This window comes from Cariama cristata, unplaced genomic scaffold (assembly GCF_000690535.1).
Source record: "Cariama cristata isolate BGI_N322 unplaced genomic scaffold, ASM69053v1 scaffold28812, whole genome shotgun sequence".
NCBI classification, from domain to species: Eukaryota; Metazoa; Chordata; class Aves; order Cariamiformes; family Cariamidae; genus Cariama; species Cariama cristata.
In genome coordinates, this window is record NW_009606078.1 from 75,747 (window position 1) to 94,088 (window position 18,342).

At 37.7% G+C, this 18,342-nt stretch overlaps 1 protein-coding gene across 1 annotated transcript; it reads right to left on the reverse strand.

Annotated features, from left to right (window-relative positions):
• Window positions 1-5,445: 5,445 nt before the first annotated feature.
• Window positions 5,446-6,298, reverse strand: LOC104158554 (5-hydroxytryptamine receptor 7). Its single transcript, XM_009696232.1, has one exon. The coding sequence runs from the start codon at window positions 6,244-6,246 to the stop codon at window positions 5,551-5,553; it is 696 nt and encodes a 231-aa protein (XP_009694534.1). The 5' UTR covers window positions 6,247-6,298; the 3' UTR covers window positions 5,446-5,550.
• Between the last annotated feature and the right edge of the window lie 12,044 nt (window positions 6,299-18,342).

The following is an 18,342-nucleotide window of genomic DNA, read 5'->3' on the forward strand; positions in this document are numbered from 1 at the left end:
CCTGAAAGAGAAGAAAAATAATATGGAAAGCTAAGTTGATGGCTAAGGGAAAGTAACAGAACAAATGGCATTGCTTCAAAACACCTGTACCTACAGCATCTTGGTCAGCAAGCCCAAAACTTACCTCAATAATTTTCTTCTAATGATGCTGTGCTGACCCTGGTGTCTGGAGCAGGGGCTGCCTGGAAATCCATTTTCCTGCCATAAAGCAGGGGGGAGGGAATGAATGGATTCTGTCTGCAATATTTATAGTATTAATTTGATCAAAAATTCCCTTCTCTATGTCTCATTGTAGTAGATTTATTTCCCACTGTTTGACATATCTTTCTGCAGGTGGTGCTAGCTGGTAAATCATCTGAACAGAGCACGAAAACATTGCTTTTCATGAAACTGAAGGGTGAAGCAATAGACATATAATAATAAGATACTGTCATAAATTCACGTTTTACTACTCTGCTATTTCTATTATTACCCAGTAAGACTCTTGCAAAACAGAGGAGTTTGGTAAGTGCCAATACTGTGCTACAGTATTAAACCTACAAGCTGGTAGACTGCAGGAGCTGGGAGAAAATGTTAGGAATGAGGCTTCTACCACAGACAGTTTCCCTCAAAAAAGCAGTACTAAGTGAGCAAGGGGAGTACTGTTTTCACAATGTATTGATACTGCAACAAAACCTTGAGTTTTATTTGAAAGAGGAGGAAAAATACCATGGGGAGTGCCATATGGTGTTACTGCCTGGTTCTACTGCAGATTAACTGCTACTGCAAAATGGGAGAGTGGTTTACAGTAGGCTAGCAGTACACTTACAAAGGCAGTTGTCAGCAGGAGTGGCAACAAAGAAATAGAGTCATATGTGACACTTGAGAACCTCTGAGCAACAGTTACCGATTTGCATCTGGGTGATTAACTCAACAGAAAGAAACAGAGATGGGAGAGGGCAAGGTGGGCAGTGAAGCCTGCAAAACTAGGCAAACTAAACTCTTCACAAAACCATTATCTCAAATTCTGCTCCAAGGGCATTGCTTGCACCGAGAACAATTGTTCAGTCTAAGTCTGTTCATCTAGAGCCCTTACTGTAAGCTGCTTTGTGCCATATTTATTGAGGAAAAAATACATAAATATGGTGCATCTGAGCAGGATGAGACCAGAAGGATGCAAGGGATTTCCTGCAAAATAGAGCACCCAATGTACAGGCTGTATTACTGGCATGAGGCATGTTATGGGAAGGCTGTTTCAGGTAAAGAAGGCTCATCCAGGACTCCCACACCTGGGATCCATTGAGAGCTACTGTTACCTTTATGGATAAACTATAGATAGGGTATTGCTAATACCATAAAATGAGCTGTGTAAGAAGGTTGGAGGGTTTTTTTGGTGTCCCTTTCAGAGCTTTGCTCTTTGGCTTTTATTTCAGCTGCAGCTGATGTTTATCTTAGGTAAAACTGTGATACTGACAGGTGGGCTCAGGGAAGGATCTTTGTCACAGCTGACTAAAACTCCTTTTAGGGAACTGTGTCACTCAATGGCTGCTCTCAAGGATCTTTATGTATGCTTTAGAGGTGAACAAAGAGACGTATGAAGTAAAGAAGGTCTGACTAGCATCTCCCTGTGTTGATGTCTAGATAATTCTGGCAGCAACTGAAGATCTCAGGCTGCAGCTGAAGACTGTGACTAGGTGGCTGCTTGTGCTGGATGAAGAGGTGGTCTAGATGCTCTCAGCAGCTGCACAGCTGCTTCCTGATTTTCTCAGCTCCTAGCATGGGCTATGGTAATCACTCTGAAATTGCTGCCTGAGCATTTTTCAGTATCACCTTGTTTTTGCCAGGGTTTAGGCATGGTAAAGCTGAGTGATTGTCCCCTGAGCCAGTATAGCCAGCTACATTTCCCCAGAAACACGAAACAGAAAAGTAAAAAAAAACCCTAATCTAAAAATGCATTGTGGTGACTCCTTCCCTCCCTGAATAAGGAGAGGTAAATTCCACTCTAGAGCTACAGAGGAAGTAAAAGTCTAAAAGGCCTTGTGAGATCCTGGGAGGAAAACACAAGCGCAATGTGTGCATGAATTAAGCAGAACTGTTTAAAAAACTTGTCAGTCTAGTAAACAGAAGCAAATTTGGTCCCATTTTCCTGCCACCATCACCATCCAGAAATCATGTAGTGGCTAGAAACCAATTTCAGAACTACCGGCTGGTAGAAAGATGGTCTAGGATGTACAGCAATATGACTAAGCTTTCTAATCAGAAATATTGCACGTGGATAGTGTAACTAATAACTAATGCTGCACTGAATTTCCTCAGACAAAAAATTTCAGCTGGGGTAAGGCCAGTTTGCACTGTAGTTAATGGGCAAACCTATTCTCTAGCTTAGATTTTTCCACGCTCTCTTGTTTTCCAGACTGTGCTGCCCCGGGCACCTAAGGACCAACTCCAACCTTTCCTGTCAAACACTTGAATACTACACAAAGTGACAGCTACCATCGTAGAAAAACTGAGATTGGCCAATATTTTAAGTCTTTCACAGTGTAGTTAACATGGGACTTCTCACATCTCAGACTGTGACTTAAGGGTGAGATAGCTGAAGTCTTCCAAACCTCCCAGGAGTGGGGTTATAGAGTTAGCTGTCAGTGTTATCCACATCCTTCTGTGACTACAGTTTGTGGATTTAGACAACATACACTCTTCCTTAAGAAAAAAAGATTAGTTTAGATTTCATTGCTTTTAGATCTCAACAGTTCTTACGTAAAGTCAAGATTCACTTCATGCTACTATTTTTATTTTTCATTTTTTTAAAATACACTTTTGTTCAATCCAGAGCAGTGCTGACCTGCAGAGCCCAGCTCCCCTTTAAGCAATGAGGTAGCAATAGTCTTTTCACTGGGATTGTACAAGCATAGCTTAGAAAAATTTGCATCTTTATCCTCAAATTCTTGCATATGTACCCTTGTTGCCTCTACATTTTTGCATGTTTTCACAAAAGTAACTATCCAATCACAAGTCTGAGACTTAGAACTGCTTCTGTGTCTGGCTTCCGATATCTCATCTTCTTCTTTCTCTGTCTTCATTCAGTTAGTGTTATGCTGGCCTCTCTGTGCTTTGGCTTGTTCTGTGAGGGTTTTATTAAATTTTTTTTCACAATCCCATCTATCCCACCTATTCAACCTCCTTGCTTTCTTCTAGATACATAGGAAAGGACACACAGAGCAAGAGTGCAATCCTTTCTAGGGTTTGGTACTAGCATGTACCAGGCTGCACACATGGTGATGTAGACTTCTCATTCACCCATTCATGTTACCCCTTTGTCAGCTGAGTAGTGAATTATCTAATTAAAAAAGATACTACTGCTGCAGTTAGGTATTTTGATGCAGTTCTATTTATTTATCTTTTCAAAAAGTAAAAAGTCTGTTCTTGAACTTGAGTGATTGTATCCTTGTGCTTCTTATCTAAGCCTCTTTCAGTTAGAATTCTGTCTGAAAGCTTTCTCCTCTTCTCAACACTGTTACTTGCGTGCTTGGGTAATAGGACATTCTACTACAGAGTTTGTGAATATTCTGGGCCAAAATCTCTTCTTGTCCTTCTGCACATAATACTTTTGGAATATTTAAAAGAGATCAGAGTGTTCCAAAACAATTTGAAACTTCTTTAGAAAACTTTTCTGAAGCTGGGATATAGCCTGTCTCTTACTATTACGAAAGTATGATCCTTCCTCAAAAGATGAGCCCAAAATGTACTTCCTACTGTATGTATCCTAGTGTGTAAATCCATCTAAGATGGCTTAAGCTTGTTTCAGTACACATAGCTCAGCACATTGATCGAGGTCTTGTGTATCTGCTACCTAGAAGCTCAAGTGTTTGCAACGATGTCTTATGCTTTGAATGAGGGATCTGGCACAAACTTCTCACTACTTAGTCCAAATTTACATCACTTAATTAATTAAAGTCATTTTAGCTTCGCTCTTGAGAAAGCAGGGACGGAATTTAGCCGAAAGTGTGATTTGCTGCTGAGGCAATTTCATAATGAACATGTTTCCTCATCGATGTCCCGATATCTGAAAAAGTAGATCAAGCTCTGAAACAGTCTTTGTTTACTAATGTACCCTGTGCTTCATCTGGAAAATGGTATGCAGCGCAAACTTGGTCCAGAACAAGTATCTTGTTCTTATGAATTGTTTTAAGTTTATTATTATTTTGGGTTATTATAGTAATGTATTACATGATCAGTTCATTTTATATTAATACATTACTACCAGTATATTAATGTAATTAATGCATTTATTATTATTAAATTTTAAATACAAATATTGTTATAATATTTGACCCTCCTCCACTGAGGGAAGAGCTTTGTTACAAAAGTCAGGAGAAGTAAAATCACATCCTTGGATGAGCTGCAGTGGTGGGGGAAACAACTAGAACTCAAACCAGCAAATTATCTTGATTCTTACATAAGGCAAGGCTTTAAATCATTTTAAGCAGAAGTGATGACCAAAATCAGTTTGTAAGGATAAAGGCCAGATGTCTATGAATGTCATAGTCTTATGTTTATTTTTCCCTTACTGACTTCAGAAAGGAAAGAAATCCCAAGAAGCTAGAAGAGTTTTCAAATAGGCAATAAATTAACTACTGAAGTGGAACAAGGACCAGCCATACATCAACAGAAATGGCTTGAGCATGGACAGAGTCTCCATCTAGATTAGAGAAGGGTTCAACTGATAAAGCTAAGAGAATTAAAGAAAGAAAAGATAGACAAAGACCAGATAGCTCCTGAAATATACTCTTATCAGACATACTGGTTGTGTTAGAACCACGCAACAAGATCTTCACCTGGTGTAATTGGCATAGCAGCACCACAGCTAATTATGTTGCATGACTGTATGCAGCAGCAGATGTTGGTCCACGTGACTTTGCTCAAACTCTCATAGTCACATTGGAAGTGTAACATACTCTTTCAGTGCCGTAGTTGCTGTGCAAAGGCAACGTTAAATTTCACAAAGTAGTTTATTTCCAGGCAATCCAACAAATTAACATTTAATGGACATATTTTTTTATAATAAAGAGTATTTCTAAGCAATATAAGTTCTTTGATCCAGCTTCTTCTTAAATCGTTTATTTTTATAATTACAAAGTGGAAAGCAATGAATCATACTGAAACTTTTACCATTCTCAGGTCTTTACTACAGGAAAAAAATCTCTAGGATACAAGATGTAGCCAACATTCAGACCTGCTAGAAGTTGTTTGGGGTCAAGGGCCAAACAAATTAATTAGACCAACTTTGCTCTTTTCTCACTAGCAACTCAAACATCCTGCATCACTTTTTACCTTCTCCCTTTTGGGTATTCCTCTTACACCCAAATTCTTTAGATGGTGGTCTTGTTTTTCCAGGCTCGCAAGGACTGGTGGGCTGTACAATTATTAACCTTGTTACCTTCTAGTTTCATGATGGCTACTTTAACAGTGCTCAAAAAGCCTGGTTCTTCCCATAGCTCTTCTTTCAAATCTGTGGGGACAAAGCTAATGTGATAAAACAATAAATTATCACAGTAAAGGATGAGAGTGACCTTACAGAACAAATTCTGGCTTTTCTGCAAGCTTCAGAGCCTCATGCATCCCTGCAGCTGATAGTTTCCGGTTGATATTCCTATATCTGCATTGCAGGAGGTTGCGATAAGTTGTCCTCAGGTCCCGATTGAAGAAGGCATATATAAAAGGGTTAATGAGAGAGTTTGCATAACCCAACCATAGAAATGTTCTCTCAACCCACAGTGGGATACAGCTGCATGCTGTACCACAGATGAAGGGCCTGGCAGTTGAGAGGAGGAAGAAGGGCAGCCAGCAGACAGTGAAAGCCCCAACAATAATACCAAGTGTAGTGGCAGCTTTCTGTTCTCTTTTAAAGATTGAAATGTTTTTCTTCTCATGCTTTAGGAGACGTGAAAAATTAGTACATTCTTCAGATTCCTTGTGCAATTTTACAACTCCATTCATAGAAATCCCTTCCATTTCTTCCAGCCGGGGAAAACCAGCAAACTTGTGTTTAGCAGCACTCCTCTTGGCAGCTTTGTAAATCTGATAGTACATGAAAAGCATCACTGACATTGGAATATAAAAAGCAACTGCTGTGGAGTAAATGGTGTAGCCGAAGTCTTGACTGATCAAACAAACCTTTTCATCATTTACATTTTGGGCCCAGCCGAAGAGTGGGGGTATAGTGATAGAGGCAGATAAGAGCCATACACATAGGATCATTTTTGCCATACACTTCCCATTCTGCCTTACAGGGTACGTAAGAGGTCTCGTTATTCCCAGGTACCTAGAAAGATAATGTAGAGTTACTATATTGTGCAGTGGTTAACTGATAAAAGTTATTTCATGTAGTCTGCCCTAAACAAAAACACCTTTGGCTAAGGTTTCTATTTTACATTTTTTGATCCTCTCTTTGCATGTATTTTAAACTTGTAAATTCACGTGTGTGTCTCATTAAAATTTACAGTACTGATATTCTGTATAAAATGTCTTTTATTCTAGAAGGAAATCTTCCATTGGCCATATCAGACTGCAATTTTAATGAATTTGTACAATTTTCATGCAGATAACTAATGTTTGCATTGAGTGCACAGTTAAGTTAAAACAAGCATACATTCATCTTCATTCTTACATATTAAACAGTTATAAAGATACCTGCCACTAAACTGAGATGATGAGTTGTCTTTCTTTTCTTCGTGTTTCAGACAGGAACAACAAATTGCAAACCTATGCCAAGAGCAGATTATTTCAATACTGCAATAATTCTTTTTGTCATCATTCAGTTAGAAAGAAATTATATTTATTCAACATCCAAACTTCTACTGAACAAAATAACGATCTCTCACAGTATCAGTTCAAGAAGACTTAGGAAGGAAACATAGATATACCAGAAACTAAGTTTAGAGTGGTAAATTGTAAGCAGACAATAAAATGTTTATAATGTGTCAAGTTTTAATAGGGAAAAAAAAAATAGTAGTCTATTGACAACTTCTACATTTCCTAAGCTGTGATAGCTTAAACTATGTTTTTTTTCTAATTAAAAAAAAATAAAAATCACCATGGCCCTGTATAGCTGGACAGCAATATCCTAAGTTTGTGTTTACTCTCAACTACAGAAAATTTCTTTATTTCCTCTCTAGCTATGGGAAATTTCTCTTAGATGCAATTAGATGCTTTTTTTTACACCTAACATTTTTACTTTGAAATATGATTTCTGCTTAGCTGGAACTTACCTATGAGTTACCTTTAACTTCTCAAATTGTTCTTTTTTTCCTCCCCCCAAAAGAAAGAATTTTGAGAAAAATCAGTGTGATTCACTTTGTTACTTGTAAAAGAAATAGTTTCAAATCAGTTTTCAGAACAACATTTTGGTTTCAAAGAGTACCAGTGTTTCGTTACACAGTGAAGGTTTTGGAGGGTTACAAACAAGAAATAAAATAACATGATTAAAAATATTTTTGGGGAGCATTTTTATCTCTTTATTCACCTAGCAAATCAAATACAAGTATTTGCCTGGCTCTGCAAAATGCTGCATTGTTGATTTTACTGCAATGCAGTAAATTATGGCCAGTGTTGCTGCTTTGTACAAGCACCCAGGTATGCTACAGTTCTGGAAGTAAAAAGAAGCATTGTTTCATGATCTGGTCTAATGAGTAACAACAATCTCTCTCAATAACATCGTTGATTTTATATTACTGCTATGGTAAGTGTTACATAAAGTACAGAACTAGTTTATTGTGCCCTATTGTTGACAGCATGCACAAGTAAATTACAGCAGGCCAGTATTTTGCCAGTGAAGCTGTGCCTGGTGGGGCTGTGAGCTAATTAAAATCATCTGGGATTACAGCAGTGCAATACATGGACTATACTATTTTAAAAGGCTGTTTCTTGTGCCCCTCGCCATCGGTATTAAAATAAAGTCAGTGGACCAGCTCCGGTGGCCATGTGCATACTGTAGAGTCCACGGAGATTTCCGTCTTACAGTATCACAGCCAAAGCTGCTTGCAGTCTCAAGGAGCTGAGAATTTTCCAAGGCGCCCCAAGATGTAGAAGAGCAGGGTTAATGCAGTGAAAATTCAGAGTTTAACTACCTAAGTTACTTAAAGCAGTTAAGTTAGTTAGGTAATGTAACTGCAGCAAGGGTAAGTCATTAGCTGCAGCCCTTCTGGGACAAGAGTGGTACACCCTTAAAATTTGTCTGAGAACAGCACAATTTAGCTACAAAACAGTTAAACACATCCTTTGTGCAGAAAGATTACTTGTCACTTACAACGTGTTGTTTTAAAAAAAATATTTTAAAAGTTGGTCTACCTTCCTGAAGTATGTATTTTTCTAGCTATTACCCAATTGGTCATTAAAAATAATACACTTATGAGATGAGCTTTATTATGCAGCTAAAAAAGTTAAACTAGATATCTGTAAAAATCAGATCTGTGGGCTGCATGCTCTGAATGCCTAACAAAAAGAATTCATGAAAGCAGAAGTATATTGAAAAGAATTAAATTCATTAGTTTTGCCCTGGCACCACTTTTTTGGAAGCTATCTGAACTTCAAAAATGCTATTTGAAATTAAAATACATTAATTAACATAAAAATATACCAGCATCCTTTCTACCTTATCCATTTTGCTAAACGTAGTATTGAGAGGGAAAAGAAGTTAGCTGGCATAAATGAAGGAATGTTATCTTTTTATCTCTATATGTGAAATTCATTACCCTTGAAAACTTACTTACAACTTCAAAATAATGTAAATCACTACTGTTGTTTAATACACTAGAGAGTGTCCAAGACTTAATAGATTCATGAACTTCAAAAGTATTGTGTCAAATTCATTTCAAAAATATGCTTTGTAATGCTTAATCTTTACTTACTACCTTCCCTCCCCCCCCCAAAAAAAAAAAATAAAAAAATTACTAGAGGTAAATCAGCTGAACTTAACATATTCAAAAGTATGTAACACCTTGAGGCCTTACTGCTGGGAAAGAATGAAGTCAAATTCCCTAAAAAGCCCAATTTATGTATCTCAGCTACCCCCCACAAGAAAGAAGTGTCTCAGACTTGTTATTCAGAGTTTTGTTTCTTTTACATACCACAGATGTTCATTTTAGTCTAGGTGCGGAAGAAAGTGTGCCTCAGTTCTCACTTGTAAAAGAAGGGCAATGCCATTTCCTATTTTTCCTCCTCTGAGTTTCTTGACTATACGGTTCTGCCAGACAGGGCACCTATCCACATTACACCCAGCACAGTGAGGACTGTATCTAGGTTACTCCCCAGAAACACAGTAGTGTAGATGCGCATCCCTTATTTCTTATGAACTGATCATGGCGTTTCTCATTCAGCCTTGCCTGATGCTGTCTGTGTACAGAACATCAAGTGCAGGATGCTACAGCAAACAACTGTTGGGCAACACTATGAGAAGCACGACATATACTCCAGTCATGGTCTTGCTGCCATTCGATGAAGAAATGTTGCCAGGTGAGTGGAGAAAAATGAGAAGGGAGAACCTGGCACTAATATCTATTGGCTACAACGACAAAAAAAGATGATGGTAACTTTCTTTGTACTACATCACTGAAATCGGGAAAACAGCCCCTTGCTTAAAGAGCTCAAAGTAAGAGCAGACAACATAAAGCAAAAAGAAAGTAAATGGTGAAGGATAGAGTAAATTTCTTTTTAAACAAATGTGTGTAAACACACAAGCACATCCCCATTCCGGGTTGTTTTCATATGATTTCTTCAGTGTCTCTTCTTCCCCATTGGAAGATCAGAAACTGACCCCTGTGCCGCAGTCCCGTTCAGGTGTGAGGTGCACACAGGGTGCCCAGCTCTAGGGAGGAAAATTATCCCTTGCCATCCTCTTTCTCAAGCTCTTCAAATGTAGGTGGAGGGTAAAGAGCTTCCTCCGCGGGTGCTATCATCAGCTATTGTACGCAATTTCTATTTGACACATTCAACCACTGAATACCAACAATGGAAAAGGTAAATAACTCCTTCCTTTCCTTTTGCTTAATAAAAATCTAGCTCCAGTATTCTTTCCCAGTACCTCTAAATTGTTACCATTTAATGACAGGTAATTGTTATAGACAATTTAATGTAAAACTACTATAACTGTATAGGACTGCTCTTGAAATAATTCAGTTTGTGGTTTTTTTCATTCTGGCTTCTTTGATATCGATGCATTACAACAACCACACAGAATAGTTTTTATCCTACAAGGCTAAAAGAAAGTCTCCATTGTCACTTGAACTGTAGATCACACAGGCATTTTGCATTACAGTGTGCTCAATATATTAAATGATACTGCAAATGTTAAGATGTAAAGTATATGCAAAGTGGAATGGTATATGCAGAAGAAACAGGCAACTGGTGTCTGTTTCTGGCACATCATTTTATCTCTCAAGGATTCTTTGTATTCCCTCTTTCCATTTGTATTTGTCTCAGCTATTTGCTTGTTGTGATGGCTGTCATATGTTACTGCTTGCACAGTGATTATCAAACTGGAAACCAGACTGACACTGTGTCCCACTAGATGTTACTATATTTAAAAACATGAAGCGTTCAATACAGTTTTTTTTCTTGTAAATGTATTTATTTCATTCTCTAATCTAGGAAATTCTGAAAAGTAGGTTACTTTATCTGCACTATCATGGACTGAGTGCATATAGCCATCTAGTTATCATCTACTAGAAGAATTTTTCAGGAAGATCTTTCTCATCACCTTCACATGAATAATTCTCCATTTGTAGCTCAATTGATTAGTAATCCTACAGATGTAGAAGATACTAATTTTCCCTCCAAGAAGAAAAAACCAGCAGTGCCAGGCATGGCAGCATTTCAGGTTAACCAGGTGTTGCCTTTTTTTTTTTTCTTTTGTGGTGTGAACCTGGTTTGTTTTTTTTTTTCAGCAGTAGAAAAGTTCATTTCCTTTCTTTTGTGTTTTTCCCTGAGGAAGCTAAATATAGCTGTAATATTTAAGGTGTAAAAAAATGGTGAACTGCTCATAGCTACATTGGAAACTTTGAGATGGGTCTAGTCCTCACACCTTTTGAAATATCCAGAAAGCAAACTGAGACTTAACAGACACATCAACTTCAACAACAGAAAGGAAATAGTAATACGATGGTCCAATTTGGGATCCTGTGCCCAAAGTATTTCTTTATTACTTCTGTTATATGGCTAAAAGATAAAGAATAAAAGTAAAAGGACTTGCTTCTCACTGTGAGCAAAGTCACAGAGTAATAGAAAACCTAACAGCTAAAAACATTAAAAAACTGTTTTGAAGCCTCCTGCCCAACCCAATAATAAATTGAATGTGCCATGACATCAGCATCACTTGTGCCAGTTTTGAAGCACGCACATGTAATTCCTTTGTCTCTGGTCTCCATGTACTTTATAGACAGATAGAATTCCATTCTAATTAGTTCACATTTGTTTCTCAGAATTCACTGACCTGATCTAACAGATGATTATTCTAGAATCAGATTAGCATCTTTCACTGTCTGACTTTGCTTTTATGAAGCAGATTGGATTACCATGGAATAGAACTAGGAACATCATACTGGGAATTATATAGATAGATGTGCATTATAGCTATTTCTACTGGGAATCTTGACATATTCTTCTGTTATCACTTACCATTTGCGTAGGAGTTGCACTTAACCTGAGGTTCTTTCAGTTCTTCCTATTTTTGTATTTTAAGAGTTGTAAAACTATTTTATTTCAAAGATACAAAACCCACTTACTTCTTTGCCTTTGTGCTCTCTTTCTAGTACAGCAGCTTTCCAATTTCGATACATATCTCCTTCTGTTACCTTCTTTGCCAACCCACAGCTATAGAATCCTGTCTAATGATTCACCTGCAATAATAATTTATTCTGAAGAATAATGCTGATCTACTGATCTTCCTTTGGTGGCTGTGTTTCTCTCATGATCTTTCATAATTTTTCTGTTTAATTCAATGCAACATTAAGAGACACTTTATAAGAATAGGAGCATGATGTCACCTCTAAAAGCTATCCAGTGTTCAGAAATACTCTCCCTAGTACAGTGATCGATCTAGATTTTTTTTTTCTTATACTTTGATACACTAAACTGTAAATTACATGTAAGTTTAACAAGTTTGAAACTGATCAAATCTATTACTTCTCTTACAGCTATGTCAAACCACCTAACAAAAATTGTTCTTTTCAAAGATACTGCGCTTACACTAAGCAAGAGATGCTCTGTCCCACAGACCTGTTTTTAAATAGAATAAGGTGTTTATAAGAATAAGGCAAACTGATCAGGGAAATACTATTCCCATTGCATATTTAAGTAATTGAGGTAGAAGTAAAGGGATAGAAACATAAAGAGACCTAAGGGCTGAGACATGAGCATTACAGTGCATGACAATGGTGTTATAATGTGAAAAGTAACCTTGTTGATTATTGTATGACAGTATTGATACCTACCTTTCTGCAATACAGATTGGCCTCATAATCACATCATGATAACTGCCAGTTTATTGTCTGGGAAGAGGAGGATATTTCAGAGGCACTAAAATACTTTTCTCCTTCCCAGAAGTGAACAGTATTACTGATTTCATTGCATATATAGCAGCTTTCAGAATATGAATTAGATCACTGGAAACCCTAAACATTAAATATTGTGCAATGTTAGAGTGAGACAGCAGAACTAACAAAATCAAACCATTACTCAGTGGAGAAAAAAAGAGATTGTTCAACTAGTTCTGTGCTCCATCTACTTAAATGTTGCATCTTTTCTATGTAGTGAATTAGTACATAGTTTATAAAAAGTCTTAGCACAGTGGCCAGCTGCCACATCTTCATTGCATTTGCTAGAAATGGTTAAAGCTCTACTCTGTCATTCTCAGTTGATGGTGAATGCAGTAACATGAAAAATCTTAAATGTGCGTTTTGGTATCTATAGTTTTAGATGCTTATGCTTCACATTTCATACAATTTCAACATTATTCTTATTATTGCAACAGTGATACTTTAATTTTGATACTTGGAAGAACGAGAATGAAATATTTGTTCTGCTCTCAGCAAAGTCAACACTTCCCATTTTCTCCCTTCTTGCTCTCAACTAAACGTATCATCCTTAAGTTCTCTTTACAAGAGGAAGACATTCATTCCTACTGTTAGAGTGAGTACATACTGAATATAGTACTATACTTCTATTGTACATAATAAATGTTCTGACTTGATTATTCTTTTTCTCAAAAATCATTGCAGGGGTTTATTTTTGATGGAACTCAAGAAGTGTAGGCTTTCCTGGCAGTGGGGGAGGATTAAGTCAATCAAAATTAAATATCTGTTCATTCTAAAGGAATGTAATTTGCATAGTAGAAGATCATGTTCTCCTCTTACAATTCTTCCAGTTTCTCTGCGCTTCTATGGATTTTCTTCCTCTTATATTGCATAACTTTACAGTCTCATATTTTCTTATTTATTTTACCTCAATTTTTCATTCTTTTAATTCACTCATTTTATTTTTACTTCACTTTCTTGCCCTGCCTTATTTCTATTTCTCTCTTAGCTCTGTATTTTTCCCTTTTCAGTTTTGCCTACTGATCCAAGACATCCATCCCATAGATGGGGGGATATAGTCTGCTCTTATTCTAAGAAATACATAACAACTGTATTGCCAGAAAGAGATCTGCAATATCTTTCTGTTCAACTTCGGTTATTTTAGTCATAATTTCTGAAACCATATTCCTTTCCTTTCAGACCTTGGCAAATTTATTTCACCTGTCGTCACCCTTTGCCTTTCATTTTCCCCCTGCATGACTGTCAAAATACTTGTCACCAGACACCACCTTACTCTTAGTTTCCTGACAAAACAGTTCAGTAACCTTTGGTTTTCCACTGCAAATAATATGCTGTTTGGGAGAAAAGGTCCCAACATGTAGTTGCTGATGTTTATCTTGCAACACTGCCTGAATATTAGATAATATGTATTTCCTAGCCAATATTTCGCAATTACCCAATGAAATATATTATATACTAAACACTCTTATTAACTGTCTTCGAAGAAAAGAGTACCTGCGTATTTTCCTTTCTTCTACCTTCATCAATGACATAAAGGTAGAAGATGTAAGAAAGAAAATGGATTTCAGCCCATTCCATCCTCCACCAGCCTCCTAGAATCTAGATGAAATTGAAAACTGAAAAGGCTTTGGCAACAAAATATTTAGAATTAAGTTGTATGCTGTAATGGAAGACTTCCTATTTTAAATTTTTTTCAAAATATCTGAACTCCAACTTTATGGGTTTCATCATCTCTAGTTTCCTGTATATAAATGTGTTTTGCTTACTGAGTGCAATAGGATTAATTGTATACAGAGCTCAAAAGTGCTTCTAACCCCACTTCTTGACAGATAATCTGTAACACTTCAGAAACTCTCTAAACCTGGGCAATCCGCACATAGGAAGAATCCATTTTTCATCACACTGTTCAACAATATGCAAGGTTGAGGGAAAATAAAAAATAATTTCATGCTTTTCTAAAAGAAAATGTATAACTATGTCAGGATACACACTACCCACTTTTGCCCTTTCGCCTCCCCATAGAGTTGCAAATTCCCTTTATTTAATGTTGATCTAATTTTTTTTGTGGAAGAAGCGAAAGGAGAGTTAAAAGGCTCTTCCTAAATCTTTCTTTTCAAAAGTAAAAAATTGTATTAATCAAAATAGAGGATAAAGTACAATTCACAATACATATTACTAATATTTCAGGAATACTCCCTAGAGAAGGACTTCTCGGGCTTTTTAAGCAAAGTCTCACTTCACAGAAAAATTCTTCATGGAATTCATCATACGATACACACAAACTGCTTCACCAGTGCAGAAGGCCAGGCCCTCGTACACTGTTACAGCTTCATACCCTATGGTATAATTTACACTAGTTGCTAAGTCATTTTATCAATCAAGGTGAAAAAGAAAAAGAAAATATCTTCAAAAATGGCTATTTCTTGCTATATTCAATAAGGTGATTTATATCAGAAAGCACTATTTTGTTTAAAATTGACACTTCAGATTATTCCACATTAAGTATCATTTTTTATTTCAGATTATTTTAGACTCACAGAAACAAACGCAGTGCATTTTTTCATCTTTATGTGTATGATGCAGTATCTCATGTTGTGAAGTTGTTACAAGATACCTAGTCCCTTTTTGAGGAGTTGGAGAAGATATTTTAGCCTTCTGATGCTACCTGAGAAGACTAAGATAGGAAAAGCTTTGCTCTAGAAAATAATTAAAGAGAAATCACATTCTCATATATTTCTGTCTGGTTGTGTTGCAATGCTCATTTGAGATTGGGTGTGCAGTAAAAAAGTTCAGGTTGGAAGAAAACTGGGAAAAAGGTTTTATCTCATATGGCCTTTTGTATAGTAGAGGAGGACAGGTTAAATCTGAACAGGGAAAATAAATCTGAGGATGATGAGTAAATGATTTGCCATGACTGGAGGAAGGTGTTGCTGGCAGTAAGCTTAAGGAGTAGCACAGAAGACCTTGAGCATGAATGTATATAGTCCAAAAGCTGCTGAGGAGGGATGAGGCTTAACTTGAAATATTGCTTAACAGTGTTATATGGGACTCAAGAGAGAAAAAGAGACAGGGATGTACCAGGAGTTACTTGTTTTTGTCCTTTTATCAGTCTAGAGAATCTGAAACAGCAAATGAACGGATTGGATGAAAGGCTGGACCACTGGGTGCTGGTAAGGCACTGGAGGAGAAACGACATAGCTCTATTCTTTCTTCTTTGTCATAAAGAAATTGAGGAGGAATGCTTTAGCACTGGAAGTCATCTTTATGATGGCCTTAGTTCCTGAGGAGTTAATCTCATGTTCTGACCCTTACTCCCAAACAGTTCTACCTCCTGCACAATGAACCTCACTGTCCTTCTGGCAACTACCGTCTGTCAGAACACAGGCATTAACCATGATCTTTGGCCAAATGCCTATATGTTTAGAGGATCTAAAGCCTTAGATGATTCTTTTACTCATTGGCCTGAGCCACGTAGACAACTGAAGATAAGGTTCAAGTCCCTAAACTTAATTTGATCCTATGGGCTAACCAGTATAGAAAAACATGAGTCGGATGTCATCTGGATAACCCAAGCTGCCTAGCTGATAGGCAGAAACACTCCGTACAGTTGATATTTGCTGATAGGAAAAGGTTTACTTGTTGCTTTGCCTTTCCTGTGAGCTAGAGTAACTTTAAGCAAAGACGTGGCTTCTTGAAGCACCAACTCAGAATAAATTCCTACTCTGTTAAACAGAGGCAGTTCCTGAGTAAAAGAAAACAAAGGAATGGAAAGGAATACGTTTTGCAGATTAGGAACTGGAAAATCCTCATTTTCCTCTTTCAGGTTCCCTCCATCTTACACTTCTCATCCCTCATGCCCTGAGTATTGTTAAAGCCAATGAACATTTCAGGATTTTGTCAGAGTCTGCAGTACTTCTAAGATATTATTATCCCCACCCTTACTGCCTTCAGAAAGGGTTTTACTTCTCAAACTCACAACTTATTAATAGAGCTCAGATCTCTCACTCTTCCATATCCAGACTGGTGGTGTCCTGTGGCAAAGATGAGCACTCATGATTCCAGGCCAGCCTGCTGGCTTCAGCCAGGCCAGAGGAGATGTGCCAGGAGACAACCACCAGACATGCCTCAGTCTTGGGACCATCCTGTTCTGTGCAAGCATTCAAGTAGGCTGTAATAAAAATTGCGATGTGTTTTCTCTTGGTTCTGTGCTCTCCCAGACACAAGCACAAACACCCCTTGGGTGAGCAGTGAGACAGGCTGATCGCCCACAGGATCTATGTCTGTATTTTGGCCAATGTATCACTCTACCATCTTCTCCTCCTATGTATGTGCAGACACATGCACACCAGATGACACCTTTGCATCTGGCAGTAAAGTGAATCCGAGGATGTATGAGCTATAAACAAGTTGAAACCAGAGCAAACTCAAGGAGGACCTTCAGAGTGACTGCAGACGTGCATGGGTGGATGCCTGGGTGGATGCAGCTGAGGCAGTCTGGAAACCTTCTCAGGACAAGTGGTGGAGACCCAGATTGGGGATGGGACACCAGACCTTTAGATGGTTCTCAGGAGGCAGAGGTTGCCAAAACAGTACAGGGATGTCCAGTTCAACAATACAAAACCACAGAACTCCCAAGTCCCTGCACCCAGCTGAGCACTCTGGCTGTTCCCTGGCACCATATCGGTATAAGACCCAGGGCTCCTGTGCCCCTTGCCTTTTGCAGGAGAAAGCCTAAACACACAGGGAGCTGTAGAGAGCTCTGTTCTGGGTGATCAGGGAACCTGAATATTAGGGTTTGCCCTGAGCATACTAGGCTGTCACTTTAGATGCAGCTTGTGGCCTGCCCAGAACCACAAAACAAGCCTATAGACCCTGATCACTGGGTCATCACAAGCCAAGGTTGGTGCTTTAGTTGCATAACCATTTTTTTTTTTTTGCACAGCTTGAGGTAAGCTAACAGATACCTTCAACTAAAATGTGTGGGGGTTTGATTTCAGAGCTATGAAAAACTGTCTTTTTTAAAAAGAAAACCCTCATCAGATTCCCATAAAGTAGAAATGGCTAAGGTGATTTTCTCCAGCTTCACTCTATGAGTCATACTTGGATTGACACTAAACATCAGCTTAAAAGGAATTATTTTGAAAGTTATAATGGTGTTTCAAAATGAAAGCCTCCTACAACTTTAACTAGAAAATCATGACTGATGTCTTTAGTACAATTAAATGAAGCATTTCAGAAACTTCCACAGTATAAGCAATGAATGAAATGAAAAATCACAGCCCATTGAACTGATAATACCACTATATTAAAACAAAGTATCTTCAGGGAATAGCTATTTAAATGTGCTCATATTTATGTCCCCTATCTTCCTTCCTTGAATACAAACAATTTGAACATAATATCTCCAGACAAAGCACTTAAGGAACAACCCCCTCTAGAATACTTCTTCCCTCCTCCCCCTTCTTTCTCTTCCTTTCTCTGAAGAGACAGGAAAAATACTGGAAGGATCTGGTCCGAATTCTCCTCTTTGCTTCTCCATGACAGCAATTTTCTAAGAACTCTAAGGAACACCTATATAGTCATTGTGAGTGAAACCCAAGACAGAACTAATCTACTTGGATTTTTTTAGCTTTGTCCATAGCTGTATTGGCCTGAAGGCAGATCTGAATTTGTCAAAAAATCACACAGAGATTTTGCTATGTTCTGCTGGATCGAGTATGTAAAAATTGTAAATGTTCACCTCAAGTTTTACTTTTTCTGCCCAAGCTCAGCAGGA